Source organism: Garra rufa, chromosome 21, assembly GCF_049309525.1.
Source record: "Garra rufa chromosome 21, GarRuf1.0, whole genome shotgun sequence".
Taxonomy (NCBI): Eukaryota; Metazoa; Chordata; class Actinopteri; order Cypriniformes; family Cyprinidae; genus Garra; species Garra rufa.
In genome coordinates, this window is record NC_133381.1 from 15,628,843 (window position 1) to 15,653,064 (window position 24,222).

General features: G+C 34.9%; 1 protein-coding gene across 1 annotated transcript in view; it reads right to left on the bottom strand.

Annotated features, from left to right (window-relative positions):
* Positions 1-11,616: 11,616 nt before the first annotated feature.
* The window catches only part of ryr2b (ryanodine receptor 2b (cardiac)), a 78,410-nt gene continuing 65,804 nt past the window's right edge, over positions 11,617-24,222 (bottom strand). The window contains exons 89-103 of the mRNA XM_073826873.1: positions 22,744-22,808; positions 21,922-22,066; positions 21,717-21,803; positions 21,351-21,539; positions 20,555-20,685; positions 20,346-20,388; positions 18,427-18,554; positions 18,171-18,237; positions 17,923-18,069; positions 16,350-16,484; positions 14,126-14,282; positions 13,729-13,793; positions 13,342-13,442; positions 12,403-12,454; positions 11,617-12,246 (exon numbers count right to left, since the gene is read on the bottom strand). Coding sequence (XP_073682974.1) covers positions 12,151-12,246; positions 12,403-12,454; positions 13,342-13,442; positions 13,729-13,793; positions 14,126-14,282; positions 16,350-16,484; positions 17,923-18,069; positions 18,171-18,237; positions 18,427-18,554; positions 20,346-20,388; positions 20,555-20,685; positions 21,351-21,539; positions 21,717-21,803; positions 21,922-22,066; positions 22,744-22,808 — 1,608 coding nt within the window. The 3' untranslated portion in view covers positions 11,617-12,150. The remainder of the gene's footprint in view (positions 12,247-12,402; positions 12,455-13,341; positions 13,443-13,728; positions 13,794-14,125; positions 14,283-16,349; positions 16,485-17,922; positions 18,070-18,170; positions 18,238-18,426; positions 18,555-20,345; positions 20,389-20,554; positions 20,686-21,350; positions 21,540-21,716; positions 21,804-21,921; positions 22,067-22,743; positions 22,809-24,222) is intronic.

Genomic DNA, 24,222 nt, shown 5'->3' on the forward strand with positions numbered 1-24,222 from the left:
GGTAGTTTTTCTGCACTCTTAAAAATGCTGTTTTTTTTTTTTTTAACCCAAAACCTGGGTTTAGCTTGTTGGGTCATTTTATTGGGTTATTTTTAATATTTTTTACCCAGCTGCTGGATAATTTTACAGTCAATTCAAATAATGTGTCAGTGTAGCCCAATGGGTAGTCTGCAGGGGGGTTGCCAGGTTTGAAACACAACACAACTCAGCTGTTATATGTAACAAAGTATCCGTGCGCTCCACTAAATACAATAGAGTGTTTTCACAATGCGTCATCAATTGGCCATATTGCTGTCACTGAACGAAAACAACGCCACTAAACCCAACAAGACTTGCATATTTGGCTAATTATTGCTGCTGAAAATGGTGAATTATTGTCATGTTTGGGGCTGTACTAATTGGTTGGACCAGGAAAAACCTTTGAAGTACTATAGACTGACAAAAGTTGTAACAAATCAAGGAGAAGAGTGCAAAAAACTTTTGTGAGGAACAAAAGGTGTTTGTGGTTGGCCAAACTGAACTACGATTTCCAAGGCAAGAATCTTGACAACATTTGTGTTTGTTCTGATCATTTCCAGTCAGGTACGTGAAATATTAGGCTAATATCTTAATTTCTGTTGCTTGTATGTATCTTTACCACCTATTAACTTTAGTGCCAAAATATTGCGCCCTTTCCTGCTTACTAAGTCCTTCTCTGATTTAGCAGCTTCCAAATGTTTCTTCCATGATTTAGACAGCATAAATGAGCAGTACAACATATTGAATAGTACATTAACCAAGCAATCCATGCTGTTGTTTACATCTGAGTATCGCCAATATGGTCCCGCATCCAGGGTAACTGACTAAACCGTGATGTAAGAGCAAACCCAGAAGCGCTATTGATAGTGCGCCATTGTTGCAGCTGTGGTTGTGCTATGCGTTCGACGGGTTGAAACTTAAATACCAGACAGAGAAGATGCCACAAGGTAAAACTGTTTTTGATGTAACTTTTCAAACATGAATATTAAATAGTCATTAAATAAACTGAAACAGCCTACTGATTTTTCCCCACAGATTCACATTGGCTGCTTTTGCTCAGGGTTGCCAGGTTTTCACAACAAAACTCGCCTAATTGCTACCTAATCGCGTCTCTGCGGGGTCCCCTGGTAAAAATCGTGTTCCAGGGGTAAAATACATATTTTTTGGCTGGGTTCGCCTGCTAAAATTTGCATTCCAGTGACTTAATATCACTTCAACCCATTGACACGAAAAACAACCCACGGCAATAGTGTTAAAGTAGCCCAAAAAATGCACACTTGCTCATGCTGTTCCTATCGCGGCCTAAAACCTTTACTGAATGTTTTTGAAGATTTTTTGATTGTAAAAGACCTAGGGTTGTAAAAGACCTTTTAGAGTGCATTTTTATTATTTCAAATGAAAAAACCTTCAGTAGGTTGACGGACCCGGCACTATGTCAACAAGCAATGTATAATGCATACCCAAAATAATAACTCAGTATGTGGTCTGTCCAATATTTACCAAGCGCTGAGTTGCCAAATAATTCAGAAATGTTTTTTTTTAACCAGCATTTTTTAGAGTATATGAAAAAAGAATACTATGGAAGTCATCGGTTTGGTTACTAACATTCTTTAAAATATATTCATCTGTGTTCACCAGAAGAAAGAAACTCATACAGGTTTGGAACTAAATGAGAGTAAGAAATAATGACAGAATTTTCACTTTTGGGTAAACTGTCCCTTTAAGCTGTCACCTTCACTATTGTATGGCCAGAATTCTCTGGTGAAAATCCAGTCGTTTCAATAGAAACTTACGCTGGCGGTAATTTCTTGTGAGGGTGAAAGTTTCCCCCAAGCAGATTTAACATAAATACAAAGAGGATGAGAGAAAATCAAAGAGAGAGAGGAGGGAATGTGGGTGTTGGCTCAAACCTCATACACTACATTAGGCCGCCGTTGTGTCTGCATTCCTGCAATACTGGACTCGAACACACAGGCAACTATACAAAGTTGGAGAGAGTTTGATCAGGTGGACGCTTGACGTGTGCGATCACACAATCTCTTATCATTGGCTTTTCAAGTCAGGAAGATTAGCCTCATTCAAACTGGTTTTTAAAGAGGGTTTCAGAAAATCTGGAAAGGATTTAAAAGATCTAGATTAGAACGTTTGGAAACGTTTGAAATGGGTTTTAAACATGGGCATATTCCAACTGCTACAAATAGCCAGATTCCAAAAGGATTGGTTACTAAATCTCCTTTCAATGCTTATCTCAGCACTTTAAAAGTCACATGGGGGTGAGATCTGGAAGTTTCAACTGAATCCCCTGCTGAAAACACTCATTTAGAGACAATCCTGGGTTAATTTATGGAGAACAGTGTTCCTTTAATTTATCAGCGATTTATGAGAGTGAACGATCTGCATTCAGATCTATAAAGTAAGAGCGTGTTCCTAACAGAAGGTGTGTGTTGACTGGGCTGATTGGTCTGCTGTTGGCATCAGGGTTTGTAATCTAAATGGTAATATCGGGAACTCTCTATTCGACATGAAGGTGCGGAGGGCCGTCAGCCACTTGCTTTACAACTTCAAGTTGGCAAGATAACCATTGAAACTGTATTCAGGTGAGTGGGTGTGTGAAGAAAGAGGCTGATGGATGCATGCCCTGCCTTCGTTATAGAAAACAACTGAATCGAATAAAACACAGTTTAGGTCAAAGGTTTACATCCCCCTTTCAGAATCTGCAAAATGTTAATTACTTTACCAAAATAAGAGAGATCATACAAAATGTGTGTTGTTGTTTATTTAGTACTGACCTGAATAAGATATTTCACATAAAAGATGTTTACATATAGTCCACAAGAGAAAACAATAGTTCAAAAGCTTACATCCCATTGGTTATTAATACTGTGTTGTTACCTGAATGATGTTGATGTTTGTTTGTTTAGTGACAGTTGTTCATGAGTACCTTGTTTGAACAGTTAAACTACCTGCTGCTCCTCAGAAAAATCCTTTAGGTCCCACCAATTCTTTGGTTTTCCAGCATTTTTGTGTATTTGAACCCTTTCCGACAATGACTGTATGATTTTGAGATCCATCTTTTCACACTGAGGACAACTGGGGGACTGAAAAGCAACTATTACAGAAGGTTCAAACACTCACTGATGCACCAGAAGGAAAACCCATGCACTAATTTGTCTTATTTTGCCTAAATGCCATATTTTTTTCATTTAGTACTGCCTTTCAGAAGCTACAGAAGACACTAACATGTTTCCCAGAGGACAAAATACGTCATATTTACCCTGATCTTCAAATTCAAATGTTTTCACCCCCCAGCTCTTAATGCATGGTTTTTTCTTTTGGAGCATCAGTGAGTGTTTTAACCTTCTGTAATAGTTGCATTTGAGTCCCTCAGTTGTCCTCAGTGTGAAAAGATGTATCTCAATATCACAGAGTCATTGTTGGAAAGGGTTCAAATGCACAAAAATGCTGGAAAACCAAAGAATTTGAGGGACCTGAAGGATTTTTCTGAAGAACAGCAGGCAGTTTAACTGTTCAGGACAAACAAGGGACTCATGAACCACTATCACTAAACAAAAAACACAGCTGTGGATCATTCAGGTAACAACACATTATTAAGAATCAAGGGGATGTATATTTTTATATAAATTCAACTATTGTTTTTTCTTGTGGACTATATGTAAACATTAATGTGAAATATCTTATTCAGTCAATACTAGATAAACAATAACATGCATTTCGCATGATCCCTCTTATTTTGGTAAAATAATTAACATTTTGCAGATTCTGAAAACGGGGGGTGTAAACTTTTGACCTCAACTGTATTTCTTACCTCACATTTACACTGTTCCAATCCTGCATGGACTTTTTTTTCATCTGTGGAACAGAGAAGAAAATATTTTGAACAATGTCTAAATGTCTGAATATACGTCTAATCAATTCACTTCATCTTCACATATGGCACTGACCTTGAAGGCTCTTGCAGTGAACCCGAATCCAATGAATCCAAATGTCACTTTGTGTTTTTGGCCATGTAGGGCTTATGTTTAAATTAGTCTGTTGAAATCTGGTGACAGGTCTTAACGGGAAGGTCAGCTGGACATACTTTAAATGCTCTCTGAGGCAGTGTCCTTCTCCTTGGAATGAATGTGTTTTGTCATGAGATGTCCGTTATATTCAACACTCCATATTTCAATGCTTATTTTGTGATAATATGCCAGCCGGTTGTGACCTTGGATGCCACATAGATCATTTGTAATGCATTTGGCATCCCATTACCAGTATCAACTTTTTAAATGTTACTTTGAGCAAGGATATCTGCAAAATGACTAAATCGAAGTCGTATATTTTTCAACTTGTGGTGCCATTTAACTGTCAAGCTCAAAGTGACAGTTAAATTCCCCCGCTTCAGTGCCAAACGGAGTGCAGAGAGCCATATTAAGCAGCAAAGGAGCATGAAAAGTCAATTCGATGGCATATTAAACATGAGGGCGGATGGAGCCTCGGAAGCAGCTTCAGGAACAAATTCTGTTCTGCTAGACTCATACATAAACTCAGTACAACATAACAGATGTTACAGAGAAATAAATACATAAAGCCAGAGGGGTGTCGTTAAGGGGTGCATTTGTCATTAAGGATCACAGGAGCCTTTTTGTAATGCTGTCATTTTAAATATGAGGCATAATTCTTTCAGCTGACATAACAGCACAGAGGAACAATTCTAGTGAGTGATAAAACCTGATGAAAAAAAAGAAAAAGAAAACAAAAGAAAATACACTTTTTTTAATTGTAAAACATTTTTCAAATAATTAAAAAAAAAAGTATTTAGTAAAATTAAATATGAAGTAAAAAACTGATTAAAAAAACCTGTCCAAAGAAAAAAAAAGAAAAAATATATAAAATAAAAAATAAAAATAAAAATGAAAATAAATTTGACTTACAAAATACATTTGACTGAAAAAGCAGCACAGAGAAACAAACTAAAAAATAGTTTTCAATAATCTAAAATAATGAAATAAATGACCTGTCCAAAAATAAAAGAAATAAAATAAAATAAAATAAAATAGACTTACATTTTTCAGCTGACAAAACAGCACAGAGGAACAAATCTAGTGAGTGAAAAAACTTGACAAAAAAAATCAAATAAAATAATTTTAAAACATTTTAAAATAACTTTTAAAAAGGTTTTAGATAAAAAACTAAGTCACTTTAGTGAGGAATAAAACCTGTCAAAACATTAAACAAGAAATAAAAAAAAAGATAATTCATAGAGCATGATAAAACCTGCCCAGAAAAATATAATAAAATAATTAAAAAATATATTTTACTTATACATTTTTCAGCTGACAAAACAGCACAGAGGAACAGTTTTAGTGGGTGATAAAACCTGCCAAAAAATAAAATAAAATAAAACAAAACAAAATAATTATACATAATTAAAAAGAAATTAAATAACTTAAGGTTAAAATCTAAAATTAAAAATCTAATAGTTTCTATAGTGAGGAGTAAAAGAAATAAAAACAATTATAATTCATAGAGAGTGTAAAAATCAGTTGACAAAACAATTCTAGTGGGTGATAAAACCTGCCAAAAAATAAATTAAATTAAAAAAAATAAACAAAACAACTTTACTTTTAACACATTTTAAAATAAAAAATAAAAAGGTTTTAAGAAATTAAAAGCATTTAATTTAAATCATTAAATAAAAAATAAAAAACTGCCACAAAAATAAATAAAAATAAAATTAAATATAAAATAAATTAGCCTTATAACAAAATTTTCAGCTGACAAAACAGCACAGAAGGAACTAAATAAGTGGGTCATAAAATAATTGTAAATAATTTGATAAACATGTTTAAATAATTTTTAAAAAAGGTTTAAGAAATTACATATAAAATGAAAAACTGATAATCCATGGAGTAGTAAAAAATAAATAAAATAAAACAGCACAGAGAAACAATTGATAAAACCTGTCAATAAAATAAAATGAAATAAATAAATAAAATAGTTTCAAATAAAATGTAAAACATTTAAAAATAATTGTTAAAAAGGTTTTAAGAAATTTTATATAAAATACAAACTTTCATCCTGATAGGAATAAAACTTGACGAAACATTAAATCTGAAATAAAATAAAAAAAACTGATAATCCCTAGAGAGTGATAAAACCTGTCCAACAATTAAATAAAATAAAATAATTTTGAAAAAATATATAAATTGATAATCAGGCTAAATGTTTTCCCTTGACCTTTGTAATTTTTCCAAGGAACATGTTAATCAAGTACTCAAGTAAACTCAGAATATAAAAACAAATCCCAAAGATAACAACAATAAATCTTTCTTCAACTTTTTTGTACAAAGCAATTCAGTAATAAGATTCTAAGTTAATAACATAAATATATTTTTTTTAATTGGGAAAGTCAAATGTAACCTGAATATATTTCCACCAACTCTCCCTCTCTGTCTGCATTCATACATTTACATTTGTTCATTTAGCAGATGCTTTTATCCAGAGTCACTTCCAAATGAGAAGAATCACAAACAGTTTGTCCTAGAGCCAACAATATTCCTATTGCACAATGCCAAGTTTAGTATAAACTACATTAGTAAACACACTACAGCAGAAGTGGAACAGAAAGAGACCTTTTAGACTGTATAAAGACACAGGAGTCGTAAAAAGACATTTTGTTTACCGTTGTGTTTGCGAAAATAAAAATAAAAAATTCTATCACATGCAGTCACACCAAAAGTTTTTCAGTTCTTTTGAAAACAGTAACTTTTTTCTTTCTCTCCCAGTCTCGGTGACTACTCACGTCCTTAACATTTTGTCCTCGTAATTCTTTCGCCAGTCTGTGATGGGTTACTGGTTCTATATGTTTGTATTCAGTGCATTTGTATATTCCTTCTGTATTCTCTCTGGCCAGCTCTGCGAACCGACAGAGAGATTCTTTTGAGATGACGGATCCTGAGAGGAATAAAGAAAGCTCAGGAGACTGACACAAAAGGAAAAACGAGACACGAAAGAAGTGAGTCTCCTTCAGGATTTACTTTGGACTTCCGGTGCCCAAGGCAAATAACGCAAACACATAAACACACAGTAATTAATTTCACGAGAAGTGTCTTTTGATAAACTTCCACTACGGTCGACTTTGTGATTCCCTCAGTAATTAATTTACCCATGTGAAGAATTCATAATGAGTTCTGATAGCCTAAATATGCCATGCCCCTCTTAACCTAGACAAGCTCACACGCTGTTGCTTTGAAAGAGCAAAGAGCGAAAACAATTCTTACTAGGGAAGGTCATAGAATTAACAGCTTATGAAGTGTTTACAAACCAGCTTGAGTGTCAGGAGCCGTAATGACATGCTTGAGTTTGACACTGACATAAATGAAGCCAACACTGAAGACTCTTCATTCTCCTGAAGAACTGCACAAGCTGTTTCAGAAACAAGCACAACCGAATGTTAGTTCTTTAGAAAGTCCTTCGAACTCTCGTAAGAGTTTGCAAATAATGCACTTGCTCACGATATAATGAGATTCAGTGATGAAATGGACGAGGAAAGTACGAGTTCCCTCAAAAATTTCATTTCCACTCTGCAGTTGTATATTCACTGGCTTGTTTGCGTTTTTCTGAAATGTAAAATATATTTAATTTTATATACCAAAATATATTTAAAATGTATTTCAGGGGCAAGAAAATTCATTTCTAATCTTAAAGGAGCCTACAATTCGTCTAAATGCACACCAGTCAAAAGTTTTTTTGGATAGTAAGGTTTTTAATGTTTTTTAAAGAAGTCTCTTCTGCTCACCAAGCCTGCATTTATTTGATCTAAAATACAGCAAAAGCAGTAAAATTGTGAAATATTTTTACTATTTCAAATAACTGCTTTCTATTTGAATATATTTGAAAATGTAATTTATTCTTGTGATCAAAGCTACATTTTCAGCATCATTACTGCAGTCTTCAGTGTCACATGATCCTTCAGAAATTATTCATTCTCAACATGTTGATTGCTGTTTAAGAAACATTTTATTATTATTATTATTATTATTATCATCAATATTTAAAACAGTTGAGTACATTTTACATTTTAGGATTCTTTGAAGAATAGAAAGATCCCAAGATCAGCATTGATCTTAAACGAAAAGCTCTGTAACATTATACACTATACAATTCAAAAGCTTGAAGTCAGTATAATTTTTTATTGTTTTTGGGTAAGAAATTATAGAAATTAATACTTTTATTTAGCAAGAATGCTTTAAATTGATCAAAAGTGACGATAAAGTCATTTATAATGTTGCAAAAGATTTCTATTATCAGATAAACACTGTTCTTCTGAACTTTCTATCCATCAAAGAAACCTGAAAAAATATATTCAGCTGTTTTGAATATAACAATAATAATAAGAACGTTTCATTGCAAATCAGAATATTAGAATGATTTCTGAAGGATCATGTGACTGGGGTAATGACGCTAAAAAAATCAGCTTTGAAATCACAAGAATAAACTACATTTTTAAATATATTCAAATAAAAAAAAAAACAATTTTAAATAGTAAAAATATTTCAAAATGTTACTGTTTTTACTGTGGATCAAATAAATGCAGGCTTGGTGAGCAGAAGAGACTTCTTAAAAAAATCATTTAAAAACTTTTGACTGGTAGTGTATATTATAATATATATAGTAATATATTATAAAATATATTTTTGGTATGTTTTTATGTTTATAACAAAATTAGCTTAGAATCTATACTGTATATCTGTAGAATTTCTGCCACTTGATTAGATGTATATGCCATGTGCCTACATTAAGTTCTCCAAATATTTTTTGGGGCCACTGTATATCTAAAAATAATAATTTTATATCTAAAAAAAATATAAAATGTATACAATTATACACACATATATATATATATGTGTGTGTGTGTGTGTGTGTGTGTGTGTGTGTGTGTGTGTGTGTATAATTGTATACATTTTATATTTTTTTTAGATATAAAATTATTATTTATATTTTTTTATTAATATATTTATATATATATATATATATATATATATATATATATATATATATATATATAATTATTATTAATATATTTATATTATTTATATATATATATATAAAATAAAAATATAAAATACAGTTTTATTTATATATTAAATACAATAAAAAAATACTAAAATATATTTTTTAATAAATACATACAAATAATTTGCTATTATCTATTATATGTCTCTTCATTTAAACCCTCAACATGATAAATTACCGTTCTCTGCAGCATCACAATCACAGTCAAAAATCTATTGACCTTTCATCCCGACATTTAGTACCTAAAGGATTCAGCAGTTCTCAAAAGGGAAGGTTGTTTTATCCCAAAGGTCATGACAGTACAATCTGAGAAGGACATTTCCCAAATAGGCAATTTTACTAGCCCAGAATTGCCTTTCCTTCTATAGCAATATGCAAAATGTGGTCAATTTGGATACTGGCTCTGGCATCAGAACCTTGTTGAAAGAAAAAGGTATGGATGGATCCTGAGTCCAGCTTATCTGTGTCCCTTCCTCTCCAACATCCCCTATTCAGTCAGCCTTCTCCCCACCATTACTCTCAATTAAAACCACCAACATGCTCTAGATTACAGTGTGGTCAGAGCTGAGCAGTGAGCAGACCACAGGCTGGGTACATTACACTAGAGCCCTGACTCTACCATCCATCATGAATACCTCTATTCACTCCAGCACATTCCAGGATGGCCATCACAGTCAACCACCAATAACCTATATATATAGCACTACACCAATACCAAAGATACTGCAGTACTGCTGATGCTTTTTCTCTCATTTTCCCCTTTTATTATACAGATTATGGTAATCTGTTGTCTTTGTAATAAGGCTGACAGCAGCAAGACTGCGTAACGCTCTCGTAGAGGGGGGTTAACGCTTTAACAGCACCTCTGGAATGGCTGGAGATCAATGTGTCATGCCCTGCAGTGGCAACAACTCGACCAGTCGCATGTGATGTGGGCTGCCGTTTAATTTCACGCTCAGGATCTGAGTGCTGCCTCTCACACAGAAGACAGAGAGAGAGACAGACAGACAGGAGGTGAGAGAGATGAGAAGCAGAGAGGATGGAGTGGTCATTGAAAATAAGGCAAGGAATGGGAGAAGTTTGACAGTGGATGAAAAGATAAGTAAGCAAGAGAAAGAGATAGAAAAAGGATTGTTACAATAAGAGGCTAACAAATAAATACACATACAGTAATTTAAGGTATTCAAATAAATATATTTTTTACTTGAGAAGAAGAATACTGATCAAGAAAATAACTAAAGTGCAACTAATGGAGTGATAATAATATCAGAAAACAAAGAACATGGGGAGCTAAAATAAGTCCAGAAAGCCTATTTTAAACTTTATTACACTGATTGTCCTGGAGTGTTTGTAAAGCAGACGTGATTATTTTGTGATATGATATTTTGTTAATGATATATTAACACATAAGCAAGCGCCACTCATTTTTTGTAACAAAAATGTAAAAATGTAGTAATTTAGAAATATTTAACTGCAAACACTTTCTGTAAAGTCTCAAGCTAAAAAAAAAGGCACATTTTAATTTATACTATCAATCTAAAGTATGGAAGCTCATTTTCACCACTGAATAAAAAATATAAAAAAAGGTAATTGCGACCTTTTCTCTTACAATTCTGACTTTTTTCCTTGCAATTGCGAGTTTACATCTTGCATTTCTGACTTTTTTTTCTCAGAATTGAGATATGAATCGCAATTGAGTTATAGAGTCAGAATTGTGAGGTATAATCTTATAATTCTAAGAAATAAAGTCAGAACGAGATTTAAACTCACAATTGCAAAAAAAAGAATTGCAAGATACAAATTTGCATTTGAAAGAAAAACATCAGAATTGAGACTTCTCACAATTGTGACTTTTCCTCAGAATTGCGAGTTTATTCTGAGAAGCAAAGTCAGAATTGCGAGACAAAGGTCAGAATTGTGAGATATAAATTGCATGAATTGCATGTTTTTTATATCAGAATTGTGACTTTTTTCTCAGAATTGTGAGTTTATATCACAATTCTGAGAAAAAAATGTAGAATTGTGAGAAAAAAGTAAGAACTGTGAAATATTAACTCACAATTGCAAGAAAAAAGTCAGAACTGCAAGATACAAACTCGCATTTGTGAGAAAAGAGTCAAAATTGCAAGTTATCACAATTATTTCTTGCAATTGTGAATGTATAATAAGCAATTCTGAGAAAAAAAATCTGAATTGTGAGTTTATATCTAGCAATTCAGACTTTATAACTCACAATTGCAAGTTTTTATCTCATAACTTTAAAGGAACACACAACTTTTGAAATCCACTCAGCCGTTCTCCTATATTGTGTACTAAGACCGACTGAAAATGTAAAGCTGCGATTTTCTAGGCCGATAAGATTAGGAACTACACTCCCATTCCGGCATAATAGAGTGCAGTTCCTAATCTTATCGGCCTAGAAAATCACATCTTTACATTTTCCGCCGGTCTTAGTACACGATATAACTGCAGAAGAGTCAAATTTTAAATAGGACAAATACCGAAACTCGTTGGTCATTTTTGAACACGATGCTATTGGTCTAATAGGATTCAATTATCTATGCTAAGCTATGCTAAAAGTGATATCGCCAGAACAGGAGAACGGCTGAATGGATTTCAAAATGGTAAAAATTAGCTTATTAACTCGGGGGGAGTTGAAGAATGAGCCTATTTCCAAAAAAAGCGTGTGTTCCTTTAATAAAAAAGTCAGAATTGCGAGATGTAAACTTTGTAAAAACTGTGAGAAAAGAAGTCAGAATTGTGAGATAAAAAGTCACAATAACCTTTTATTGTTTATTCAGTGGCAGAAATGGGCTTCCATACCAAAGTGGCAGGTTAGATAAAATTGCACTCAATGTGCTCAAAAAGTGCAGCACAACTCCATTAATTCAACTATACAATCTATTAAAATAAATATGTAGTGTGGAATAAATCTGAAACTCCTAACAAGCACTTAACACAGTACTGAGTCACACAGCAGCTTATCAGAGGAACATAACAGACATACTTCATAAGTATTTACCAAATGAAGTATATAAATTCAGCTGGAACACTTCAGCTGAGCTGATCCTCATACTGTTTACGGAAACAGTCTCCAACAGGAAAGAACTCCCAGCAGCGTTCCTGAAACATCTTCCACACGTATGATTCCTGTTGAGATAAAGAGTGCAGCAGTCACAATTTACTTTAGTTATAGTGCATCTCAAGGATGAGTGGTTTCACATTTTAATATATTATTAAGCACACTTCTTTCACTCTGAAATGGTCCAAATATCTTTTTCAATAAAGATTCATGGCAAGCTATACCTGTCCAGTGTGTTCTGTGACATCCTTATTGATGAGAAACATCAGAAAGAACCTAAGGGCAAACAAAACACAAAACAAATAAGAAAACAAGTCTCCCATTTTACCCGAGCTAAACCAAGCATTTTTTCTTCAACTTCAGGCTTTCTGTTAATCTCAGCCTTAGATGTATGTCACATTCACAGACTGCTGGCTAAACATGCACCAAATTCTGACACGGAAGAGAAGAAATTGTTGAATAAAGTCGTTCTTTGTCTACAAAACGTATTCTCGTAGCTTCATTAAATTACAGTTGGGACACTGATGTCACATGGACTATTTTAATGATGTCCTTACTACCTTTCTGGGTCTTGAATGTGTCATTGCTGTCTATGCAGGGTCAGAAAGCTCTCAGATTGCATCAAAATTATCTTAATTTGTGTACTAAAGATGTATAAAGGTCTTACAGGTTTGGAACGACATGCAGGTGAGTAATTAATGACAGAATTTTCATTTTTGGGTGATCTATCTCTTTAAAGGTCCGTTTGGAAACAAGGCAGTTGTGATGTCAAAAAAGCTGTCGTGATTACAACTGTGACAGTGATTGTTTATCAGAACCAAAATGCTGGATTTTCAAAATGTACGTGAAGTTCTCAAAACCGTTGTTAACTTGCACAACAATCCAGAATGAACTACATGCTGGACCGTTATGGCAGGGACATCGACTTTACATTTTCACAGTCTCTTTTCACAGTGTACATGTCTGTCAGATGGCCTCTTGAGTGGTCCTTGGCAAATGAAAGATGGGATGGAGTCCAGACCTTCTGCCCTCGGTCTGAAGGTCTGGCTATGTGAGACTAGCTCTCTGTCCTGACCAGCTGCACAACAAACATTTCCACCAGAATACAGATTTTAAAACTGCCTTTAAAATTGTGACTGATCTAAGACCTGTTTTGTACTCACAGATAGTTGGCCAGGTTGTGCTCTTGCAGGGTGTGCGACTCAAAGCCATGGGGCACCGTGTCAAAATACTCGCTCCCAATGCCACAGATAAAACACTTAGTCTGCAGGAAAAAAAACAGACGCCACATTTACTGTTTAATTATACATGCTCAATTAGCATAATACCCACAGCTACACCGAAGAGCGGCTGACATAGATTAATGACGTATTTACTCACAGAGAAATAAAATATTAATTTACAAGTGCAGTGCAGCTCTGATTTATAATTAAAGAAATGTTTAGTTTTTCGATAAATTAATTCGGTTGTTAATTGGAACACAAGATGACAGACGTCATAAATCTGAATGGATTCAGGATGTAAATCGGAATTTGAACGTGAAAACTCACCTCCATGTCCTCTTTAACCTGTTCCTGCTGGTCTCTCAACTCGCCAAACGCATCAATGATCAGACCTTTCAATCAAACACAACAGAGCAATTCACCAGTCACAAACACAATTAAGTTTATGCCAAACATTTGAGTCATGAGTCTTATTCCACACTTCTTTAGCAACATACAGTCCTCAGATCTCTTCCCATAAACCCCTCTCAGCATGTGAGAGTGTGATCATTTAATGAAGCTCTCCAGCGCTGCTCAGCATGACTCGAGTTAGAGGGCAAGCTAAATAATTAAAACCGAACACTTAGGCTCATTGTCCTTATTGAAATTTAGTGCACATATCATTCATTTTTAAGTGTTTTTCGCAATTTCAATAAACCACTCTCACAATCACTCTGTCTCTTACCCTGAATGATGGCAAGGAGGATGACGATGACGAAAAAGAAGAAAGTGATGTCGAAGATGACACGGTAGAACTCAGACTCGTCACCGGCCGGGTCTTCGATTTCATCTCCAATCCCTCCTCCGGCTCGCACACCAACATACATGTGGAACATGTAACACTGTGCACAAATGCACATTAATATTACAGATGTATTCACTCTTTTTTGCTTTATTCCTGCACTAAAACATGTCATAATTTAGTTTTATGCAGCCATTTTCAACTACCTCTTAATATGACATGAATGATGTCTTTTTCTGAAATAGGTAGGTAAAGGTAAAGTCAGGAACGATTTACGTTATTTAAAAAAATCCACATCGTTTTATACATATTTTGGACTATGGGGGCACCATTATGACGTTAAATGGTTGTACTCGGTGAGCTACTGGTGCTACCTGTCACTATTTTTACCAAAACACAACTTGAAAAGATCAAATATCGATATACAGTGCCTTGCAAAATTATTCATACCCCTTCATTTTTTTCACCTTGTTATGTTGCTGCCTTATGTTAAACTACTTTAAATCAATCTATACTCCCTACTCCATAATGGCAAAGCAAAAAATAGTTTTTTAACATTTGTGCAAATTTATTAAAATTGTTATTAAAAAAAAAAAGATCCCGTTGCATAAGTATTCATACCCTTTTCTGGGACACTCGAAATTTAGCTCAGGAGCATTCATGTTGCTTCTAGATGTTACTACACTTCGAGTGGAGTTAAACTGTGGCAAATTCATTTGAATGAGTATGATTTAGAAAGGAACACACCTCTCAGAAAAGGTCTAACAGCTGAAAATGCATATCAGAGCAAAAACCAAGTCCTGAGGTCAAGATAACTGCCTGTAGAGCTCAATGACAGACTTGCGTTAAGGCAATGATCTAGGGAAGAGTTCAGAAAAGAAATTGCTGCAATGAAGGTTCACAGAAGCATGTAGCCTCCATTATCCATAATGGAAGACGAATGGAACAACTAGGACTCCAGAAAATGTCTGCCAGCCCCCATCAAAATGTAGGGGTATGAATACTTTTGCAAGGCACTGCAAGCATAAACTTAAACCAATTTTTTCTCCTCACAAGGAGTCTAAACGCCACTAGATATCGAGTGAAATCCATGCTGGGAAATTCCTTCAGTGGCTGCGGCATCATTATACGCATTGGCATGTTTACATCCTGTCAGGATGGCGTCTAGCATTTCTCATCACTGCCATTTGTAAGCTTGTTCAGTAGCTGTAGTCTACTAAAAGCCTCAAAAGGCATCAGGGTAAAAGTGGAGAGAACAAAGTCACAGGTCTTTAGAAAGTTTTATTCATCCACAGGCATCTTCCTAATCTTTTCTCCTCTTCTTTTTGCTAGGAAAGCAGTGAAGACTTACATTGCTTCTCTTGTTGCCCTTTGACTGAAAATTACAACCAAAAGCCGCACAATGTGGCATTGTATCAGTATTTTTTGAGTTGTGTATTCCGAGTTGTGTTGCAGTAAAAATAGCAACAGGTAGCGCCAGTAGCTCACCGAGTGCAACCATTTTACATCATCAAAATAATGACCCCCCCATAGTCCAAAATATGTAAAAAAACAAAAAAACAATGTGGATTACGCCTTTCACAGGTTTTCTACTAAATCATTTATGTTATAGTAAGCCTTAATACCTGAGGTTCCCTTTAAGCAAGCTGTTGTTGCAAACGCACCTTTAAGAACTCTATATTAATTGCAATGACAGGCTAACATTTTCATTTTTTTTTAAATAAATAAAATAAATAAATACTTTCATTCAGCACGTACGCATTAAATTAATCAAAAGTGGCAGTAAAGACATTTATAATGTTACAAAAGATTTCTATATCAAATCAAGGCTGTTCTTTTGTACCTTCCGTTAATCAAATACTTACAAAAAAATATTCAAACAATGATAATAGTAAATGTTCTTGAGCACCAAATCAGAATATTAGAATGATTTCTAAAGGATCATGTGAGACTGAAGACTGAAGAAATGGCTGCTGAAAATTCAGCTTTGCCATCACAGGAATAAACTACCTTTTAAATTGTAGTGATATTTCACAATATTACTATTTTTACTGTATTTTGATCAAATGCAGCCTTGGTGAGCATAAGGACTTCTTTTAATAAAAAACCCTCAAACCTTTGAACATCAATTTAAGTTAATAGTAAAAGGTAAAAGAGGGAAACTCACTGTAAGCATATCATCACATTTCATGTCCACCGGTTCACCATCTTCACTTTTGTTGTAAAATTTGCGAAAGAAGTTAAAGGCAACCACCGTGTAGAGATACACGACCACAGCCAACAGTCCCACTGTCAAAACCAGCTGAAACACAGACAACAGCCTTTCATCTCGCCTTCTCACATATACAGTGACCCAAAAATTTTGACATATACAGTTAAAAATGTACAAAGGTTTGGTGCATTACATGATAACAACAAAATAAGAAACCAACTGGCACTGATTTTAAAGAAAAATGGCACAAGAATATCAAAGAGTAACAACCAAAAATATACACTACTGTTCAAACGTTTAGTGTGAATGAATAAATCAAAAGTAGGCCAGTACACTTCAATGAAAAAACGATATGGACTAGTGTCTGTAAATATTAAGCCACAAAAATACTATTAAAATATGAATCCTGCATGTTCTGCTTGTCTCCGTGTGAATGGATGGCGCAGATGCGCAGTTTTATTTATGAAAAAAACAAGAATTTTAACAAATCCACAACACGTAAAATATGCATATTTAATACGTATTTTTCGCTATAAATGTGTGACCCAGGACCACAAAACCAGTCATAAGGGTCTTTTTTTTAATTGAGATACATCTGAACAAGATGAACTAATAAGCTTTCCATTGATGTATGGTTTGTTAGGATAGGACAATATTTGGCCGAGATACATCTACTTGAAAATCTGGAATCTAAGGGTGTAAAAAAATCTAAATATTGAGAAAACTGAGAAAAGAAGTTCTTAGCAATGCATATTACTAATCAAAAATTAAGTTTTGATATTTACGGCAAGAAATTTACAAAACATCCTCATGGAACATGATCTTTATATAATATCCTAATGATTATTGCCATTAAAAAAAGAAAAATCGATAATTTTGACCCACATAGTGTATTTTTGGCTACTGCTACAAATATACCCATGCTACTTACGACTACTACTCAAGGTTTTATTGTCCAAGGTCACATACGTGTTGTTTGTGTGTGAACCATTTGGCCTTCCATATTCGTTTACTGCACACATACTGAAGCGTGCGTGGCGCTCGCTGTGTCTTCAGCCTCTGCTGCCTTAATATATGAGTACATTAACACATAAATATAATCTTTAGAACTGCTCTGAGAGTTGAGTGTGGTTGTGTCAAAGCAGTTTTACAGTGTTAATCAGAAAAAAATAGTGTGTTGATAATGCAAGAGGTAAATAGTAAACACTCATCATTGATTCACTGAGTGTCTAGCTCAGTTCAGTTCTCTTCAAATAGTGTCTGTGCAATCAAGTCGACAATATTGCCAGAAATTAAGTGTCCCCAACTAAGCAAGCCAAAGGCAACAGTGGCAAAGGATCAAAACTCCATCGGTGACAGAAATGGAGAAAAAGACCTTAGGAGAAGCCAGGCTCAGTCGGGAGGCCAGTTCTCCTCTTGCCAGACGAAACCATAATGACAGTATAATGACGGTACATATTTTTGAAGTGTGACTTGAGGGTTTAAATACATTTTGGGTCCACTAACACACACAAACACAATGTGGTACCTGTTTGCCATTATGTGTAACAGATGACAGTATGGTGCGCAGTGTTTTGAAGCCCATGGCGATGTCTAGCAGGTGGGCAGCGAAGAAGAAATTGTTATAATGACCCAGGACTGACACAAACATATACCAAGCCAGGTAAAGAAAGAACTGAGAGAAAGAAAAACACAGTTTTATTTCAGAATAGACTCAGTGATGGCCAATTCCTTCGGGTATAACATGGTGCATGTTCAAAGAGTCAGGGATCTTACATTGTCGGTGAAAACCACTCCCAGCTTCCATATCTGATACTTCACATCAATGGTGTTTAATCTAAAACTGCAAAAACATGAGAATGATTGATTTGATTTCTTTAAAGCCTATCGTATTGAACACTGCTGCCATCATCTGGCACACACTGAAATCATTTTTCATTGTTAGTCTCTGCAGATGAACTGCTTTGGCTGGTTTGGTTGGTGAAATAAATATGGTAAATAGGAAAGACAGGGTCAGAGGGTCATAACTCACAGGGCAACCTTTTGTATGGGTCTCTTCCACTCCTGAGCCTCTGAGCTGAAGTCCAGAGCAGCTTTATCCAAACCAAGCAGCTCACTGACGCGTGCCGATCCATACAGCTCTCCATATTTTGCCATCACCTGCAGCATGGAAAGCCATTACAGAATGAATCAAACACTGAAAAACTGTTTGAACCTCAGGCTCAAAATCACACAGCTTACTGTACCACATCCAAGGAGTAGAGCATTATTAGTTGTGCTGAACCTAAGTGTTAAATTCAGCACACACCATTCATGCTACAGATATGAATGATATCTCAAAGCATGTGTCCAATTGGGAAGAGGTCTGCCGTTACATATAGACACTGGATTTATGATTTCCACCTGACGGATGATAAATACGAAGCATCCCATAGACTGACACTGAAAGAGGGACCTGAGACTGGATGTCAGAGATGCTTGGGGGTGAGCCAGTAAATAACCACCAGCAACCAATCAGAACACCCTAGCAACTGCATAGCAACACTCTGGCAATCACCCACAACACCCTACTATCACGGTAGTGAGCTGACATGTCATTTTTCTTCTAAAATATGTGGAAATCTGTTAAAATATACAGTGTAAAACAAATTAAAAAAAGAAAAACCTAAATGAAAAATATCAGAAATAATATTAAAATTATATTAATATTAAAATATCTATATTTTGTATTATTTTATTATTTAAAATATTTAAATTTGTATATATTAGACTCATTCAGACCAAGAGTCATTTTAATTTAATCTTGACTAAAAGAGTTGAGAGAACTAAAAGAGTTATTTGAGTTGTGAGCTACAGTTTTGAACTGTTGAAATGTTGACAACATTTTAAAGGGGTCATCAGATGCCCATTTTCCAAGTTGGTTATACTTTGGTTAAAATTTCTCAATGGCAGTATAAAAAACACATTTTTTACATTGTCAAAATCAGCCCTTTTTAGAGCGAGCTATTCTGTTGCACGCCCCGCCCCCTTTGCCGTGGGATGACGAGCCGTAATGTTTACTTTAGCCGCATTTAGCTGCAAAACTTGCTAACTAGCACATTATAAAGAAAAGGCCATTTGCAAAGATGCATAAAAACGCTCGGTGCTCGCTCTGTTTCAGCTCGGTGAGGGCGGGTCTAAGGTAAGGCGCTCATGTCAATCAACTATTGTGGGAGCGGCCTCTGTCGGTGTGTCGTCACACAGACAAGAAGCTGAGAATGACCTGATTTTAAAAAGAGGATATTACTTTTTAAGATTAAAAAATAACACTGGATTTGTGGATTTTTATCATTGTAGGGTGGTTGTGTACACAAACTGCCAACACACATTAAAGGCTGTATCAGCGATTCTAGGCTGAAACATAAAGTGTCACATTCAGCTGATCTTTCTTCATGATCCGCTCGCTGCCTGCCCCATAAATCAGCTGTAAAAAAACACCTCTCTCTGGTCAGCCTAGGGTCCGAGATATGCCAAAAAAACAATCGATGCTATCAACCTTTCCACAGAAAAACAAACAGTGTTCCAACCAATCAGCGTCAGGGGGTTGGTGTTGTGGACTTTCGTACTGGTGCAGGGATGTGAGGGAGGCGGAGCGAAAGTCCACAACACCAACACCCTGATGCTGATTGGTTGGAACACTGTTTGTTTTTCTGTGGAAAGGTTGGTAGCACCGATTGTTTTTTTGGCATATCTCGGACCCTAGGCTGACCAGAGAGACACGTTTTTTTTACAGCCGATTTATGGGGCAGGCAGCGAGCGGATCGTGAAGAAAGATCAACTGAATGTGACACTTTATGTTTCAGGCTTGAAATCAACCTTTAATGTTCAAACAACATGTAAAAGTGAGTTTTGCATCCAATGACCCCTTTAAAAGTAAATATAAAGAGTAAATATTTCATTTGATCATCTTACCTTCCTTTTCACAAATTTATCCCAATAATTACTTGGGTATGATCTGAAAAACAGCAGAGAGAACAGAAAATTGCACTGAAGAGGTGTAAAATTTGCAATGTGTAGTAGTGACAGACAATTACTGTTCATTCAGAAATTTATATAGAAGATTGCCACTGTTTTAATGCTTATGTGAGCATTTATGAGACATAAAGTCACACAGCACTTACAGTGTATTGATGACCATTCTGTCCCACTGGCCTTTAATGTCATCTTCAGAAGGTTGCTCTGTGATGTAGAGTCCATCAAACTCCAGTTTACGAGCCAGCTCCTTTTCTCGCTTAAAAATGACTAAAGGAACCTGTCAGGGGTCAGATAATGATAAAGTTAGTTGGATGAAACCATATTAAAGGGATTTTTAAACCTGGAACTTGAATTTGAAAAATTAAAAACTAAGGAAGAATGACCTATGTTTTTTGATGTCTGATTCTACACTATTTCTAGGTCACTTATAGCAAGTAAATTTGTGACACTGATCAAGTGACTCTTTATACAGATGGTCAGATGTTTCAGAGATGCTCTCAAATAATGTTGGAAAACATGATCAGGTTCGTGCAGCTCAAGTCTAAAATAAAAAGTGAAAAATACACTACCAGTCAAAAGTTTTTGAACAGTAAGATTTTTAATGTTTTTTGAAGTCTCTTCTGCTCACTAAGCCTGCATTTATTTGATCCGAAGTACAGCAAAAACAGTACAATTCTGAAATATTTTTACTATTTAAAATAACTGTTTTCTATTTGAATATATTTTAAAATGTAATTTATTCCTGTGATTTCAAAGCTGATTTTTTAGCATCATTACTCCTGCCACATGATAATTCAGAAATCATTCTAATATTCTGATTTGCAGCTCAAAAACATTTATTATTATGTTGAAAACAGCCGAGTAGAATATTTTTAATATAGTGGGTTATTTGCACAGGAGCAAAACTAAAGTGGCAGTTGTGTTGCATTAGGTGTGTATAACCTTTAGACAGTAGTAGCCGATGATACATCCGAGTGAGATAAGTGTGTGCAGGACAGCCAGACTGTGAAGAATCATTTTCATGTAGCCACTGTTCTCTTCTAGTTCAAAATAAACTTCCTGTGAACCCTTGGTGCTATCGTCACGAAAAGCAATCTCCACATCTTCACTATCATCAATGGTCGATGAAACCTAAATAAAACAATTATATAGATGTTTTTTAGTCAGTCTAGTTGAACTCCCAACCTGAATAAGCTGGTAGTCAGTTATTTCAGCTACTTTCTCAACCCAAGTGGTCTAAAAACATTAAAGCAAACCAGCCTGACCAAAAACAATAAACTTGTTTTTAGCAGGGAAATTAATACTCACCTTGTAGAACAGAAGGATAAAATTGATGGCAAAGGTAAGGAACAGAGCCAGCAATCTCATGTTGTAGAAATTTCTTGCAAAATAGTTCTGTGGAGAAAAGACATACTTTCAGGTCATTAGTTCACACATGGATGTTCATATGGTTAAACATCTGTTTATAGCCTGTATTGTGCAGCTGGAAAACAACAGAGAAAGAGACATATACCAGCAGTTTGGTCTTCTGAGAGCAGATCGTTTTCCAAATAGCTGATTCCTGAATTTCTGTTTCATTTGGTTTTGAAGAGCTGAGCTTTCTAACTCTCCTTTTGGCCTTCTTTTCCCCTTTATGTTTATCCTCATCACTGCAAAATTTAAATGCAATATCTTAGGCATTTTTCAAATTGCACTCACAAGCTGCACATTATCCTTCAGAAATCATTCTAATATGCTAATCTGGTGCTCAAGAAAGATGATTTATACTTTTTCTTTTTATATGCCTAATATTTTTGTGGAAACCATGCTACATTTTTTCTTTGATGAATATAAAATTCAAAACAACAGAATCAATTTGAATTATATATATTGACAATGTAAATCCCATTACTGTCAATTTGATGCATTCTTGCTGAACAAATGTATTATTTCTTTCAAAAAATAAATCGTACCGATCCCAAACCTTTGAACAGAGATAGTGTTTTAAACCGATTCAACCTGGCTCATGAGACTCAGGAATCAGACAACACTGGTCTTCATGTCAAAACTAAATTAATTTTTATTAAATATGAAGTATTTGTGGGAGTAACAGTAATTCCCAACTTTCAACAATATTCTATTTTCACACCCTCTGAATTGTTCAAGGCCTGAACATCCGTTGTGCTCAAAGGTACAATTGAGAAAATTCAAAGATCTCTTCATATATTCTCTGAGCTTCCCATGGGGTAGAGTAATGATACACTTAAAAGCTAAAAATCAGCAGTGTTCCTTGTCAAAACAGCAGTATTTTCTGTTTTCAGAGTTTTATCTCTCCCCAGTCTGGAGCACTTACAACGCTTTCTTAGTCTCTGAATCCTCCTCCTCTTGCGCCTCATGAAAATCCTCCTCACAGATGTCCACCTGTTTGTAACATTAACAAAGCAGACATACAGTAAGTGGACATAAACGGACACAGGACACAGACTAAGGGCAGACAAATGTTCATGGATTGGATACAAATGGTCAAAGTGGATACAACATTTGCTTATTGAACACATATGTCCACACAAATGTCAACTTGTTGGACAAAAATATTCCAGGGGGTTCACAAATGTCCATTAAGTGGTCATAAATGTTAACACAAATGTCCACTTATTGGATACAAATGTTAAAAGTGGACACAAATGTCCATTAAGTAGTCACAACTAACACAAATGTCCACTTATAGGATACAAATGTCAATCTATTGGACAAAATGTTTTAAGTGGACACATGTCAGTTTAGTGGTCAGTTTAGTGGTCACAAATGTTAACGCAAGCGTCCACTTATTGGATACTTAGTGGACAAAAACGTTCAAAGTGGACACAAATGTCCATTTAGCATTCACAAATGTTAACACAAATGTCTACTTATTGGACACAAATGTCAACTCATTGGACAAAACATTTCAAAGTAGACACAAATGTCCATTTAGTGGTCACAAATAACACAAATATCCACTTACTGGATACAAATGTCAACTTAGTGGACAAAAATGTTCAAAGTAGGCACAAATGTCCATTTAGTGGTCACAAATAAAACAAATAACAAATGTCCACTTACTAGATACAAATGTCAATCTTTTGGACATTTTTTTTAAGTGGACACAAATGTCAGTTTAGTGGTCACAAATGTTAACACAAATGTCCACTTATTCGATACTTAGTAGACAAAAATGTTTAAAGTGGACACAAATGTCCATTTAGTGTTCACAAATGTTAACACAAATGTCTACTTATTGAACACAAATGTCAACTCATTGGGCAACAATGTTCAAAGTGGACACAAATGTTCATTTAGTGATCACAAATAACACAAATGTCCACTTATTGGATACAAATGTCAATCTTTTGGACATTTTTTTAAGTGGACACAAATGTCAGTTTAGTGGTCACAAATAACACAAATGTCCACTTACTAGATACAAATGTCAATCTTTTGGACAATTTTTTTTAAGTGGACACAAATGTCAGTTTAGTGGTCACAAATGTTAACACAAATGTCCACTTATTCGATACTTAGTGGACAAAAATGTTTAAAGTGGACATAAATGTCCATTTAGTGTTCACAAATGTTAACACAAATGTCTACTTATTGAACACAAATGTCAACTCATTGGACAACAATGTTCAAAGTGGACACAAATGTTCATTAAGTGGCCACAAATAATACAAATGTCCACTTATTGGACACAAATGTCCACTTACTGGACAAAAATTTTCAAAGTGGACACAAATGGCCATTTAGTCGTCACAAATAACACAAATGTCCACTTATTGGATACAAATGTCAACTT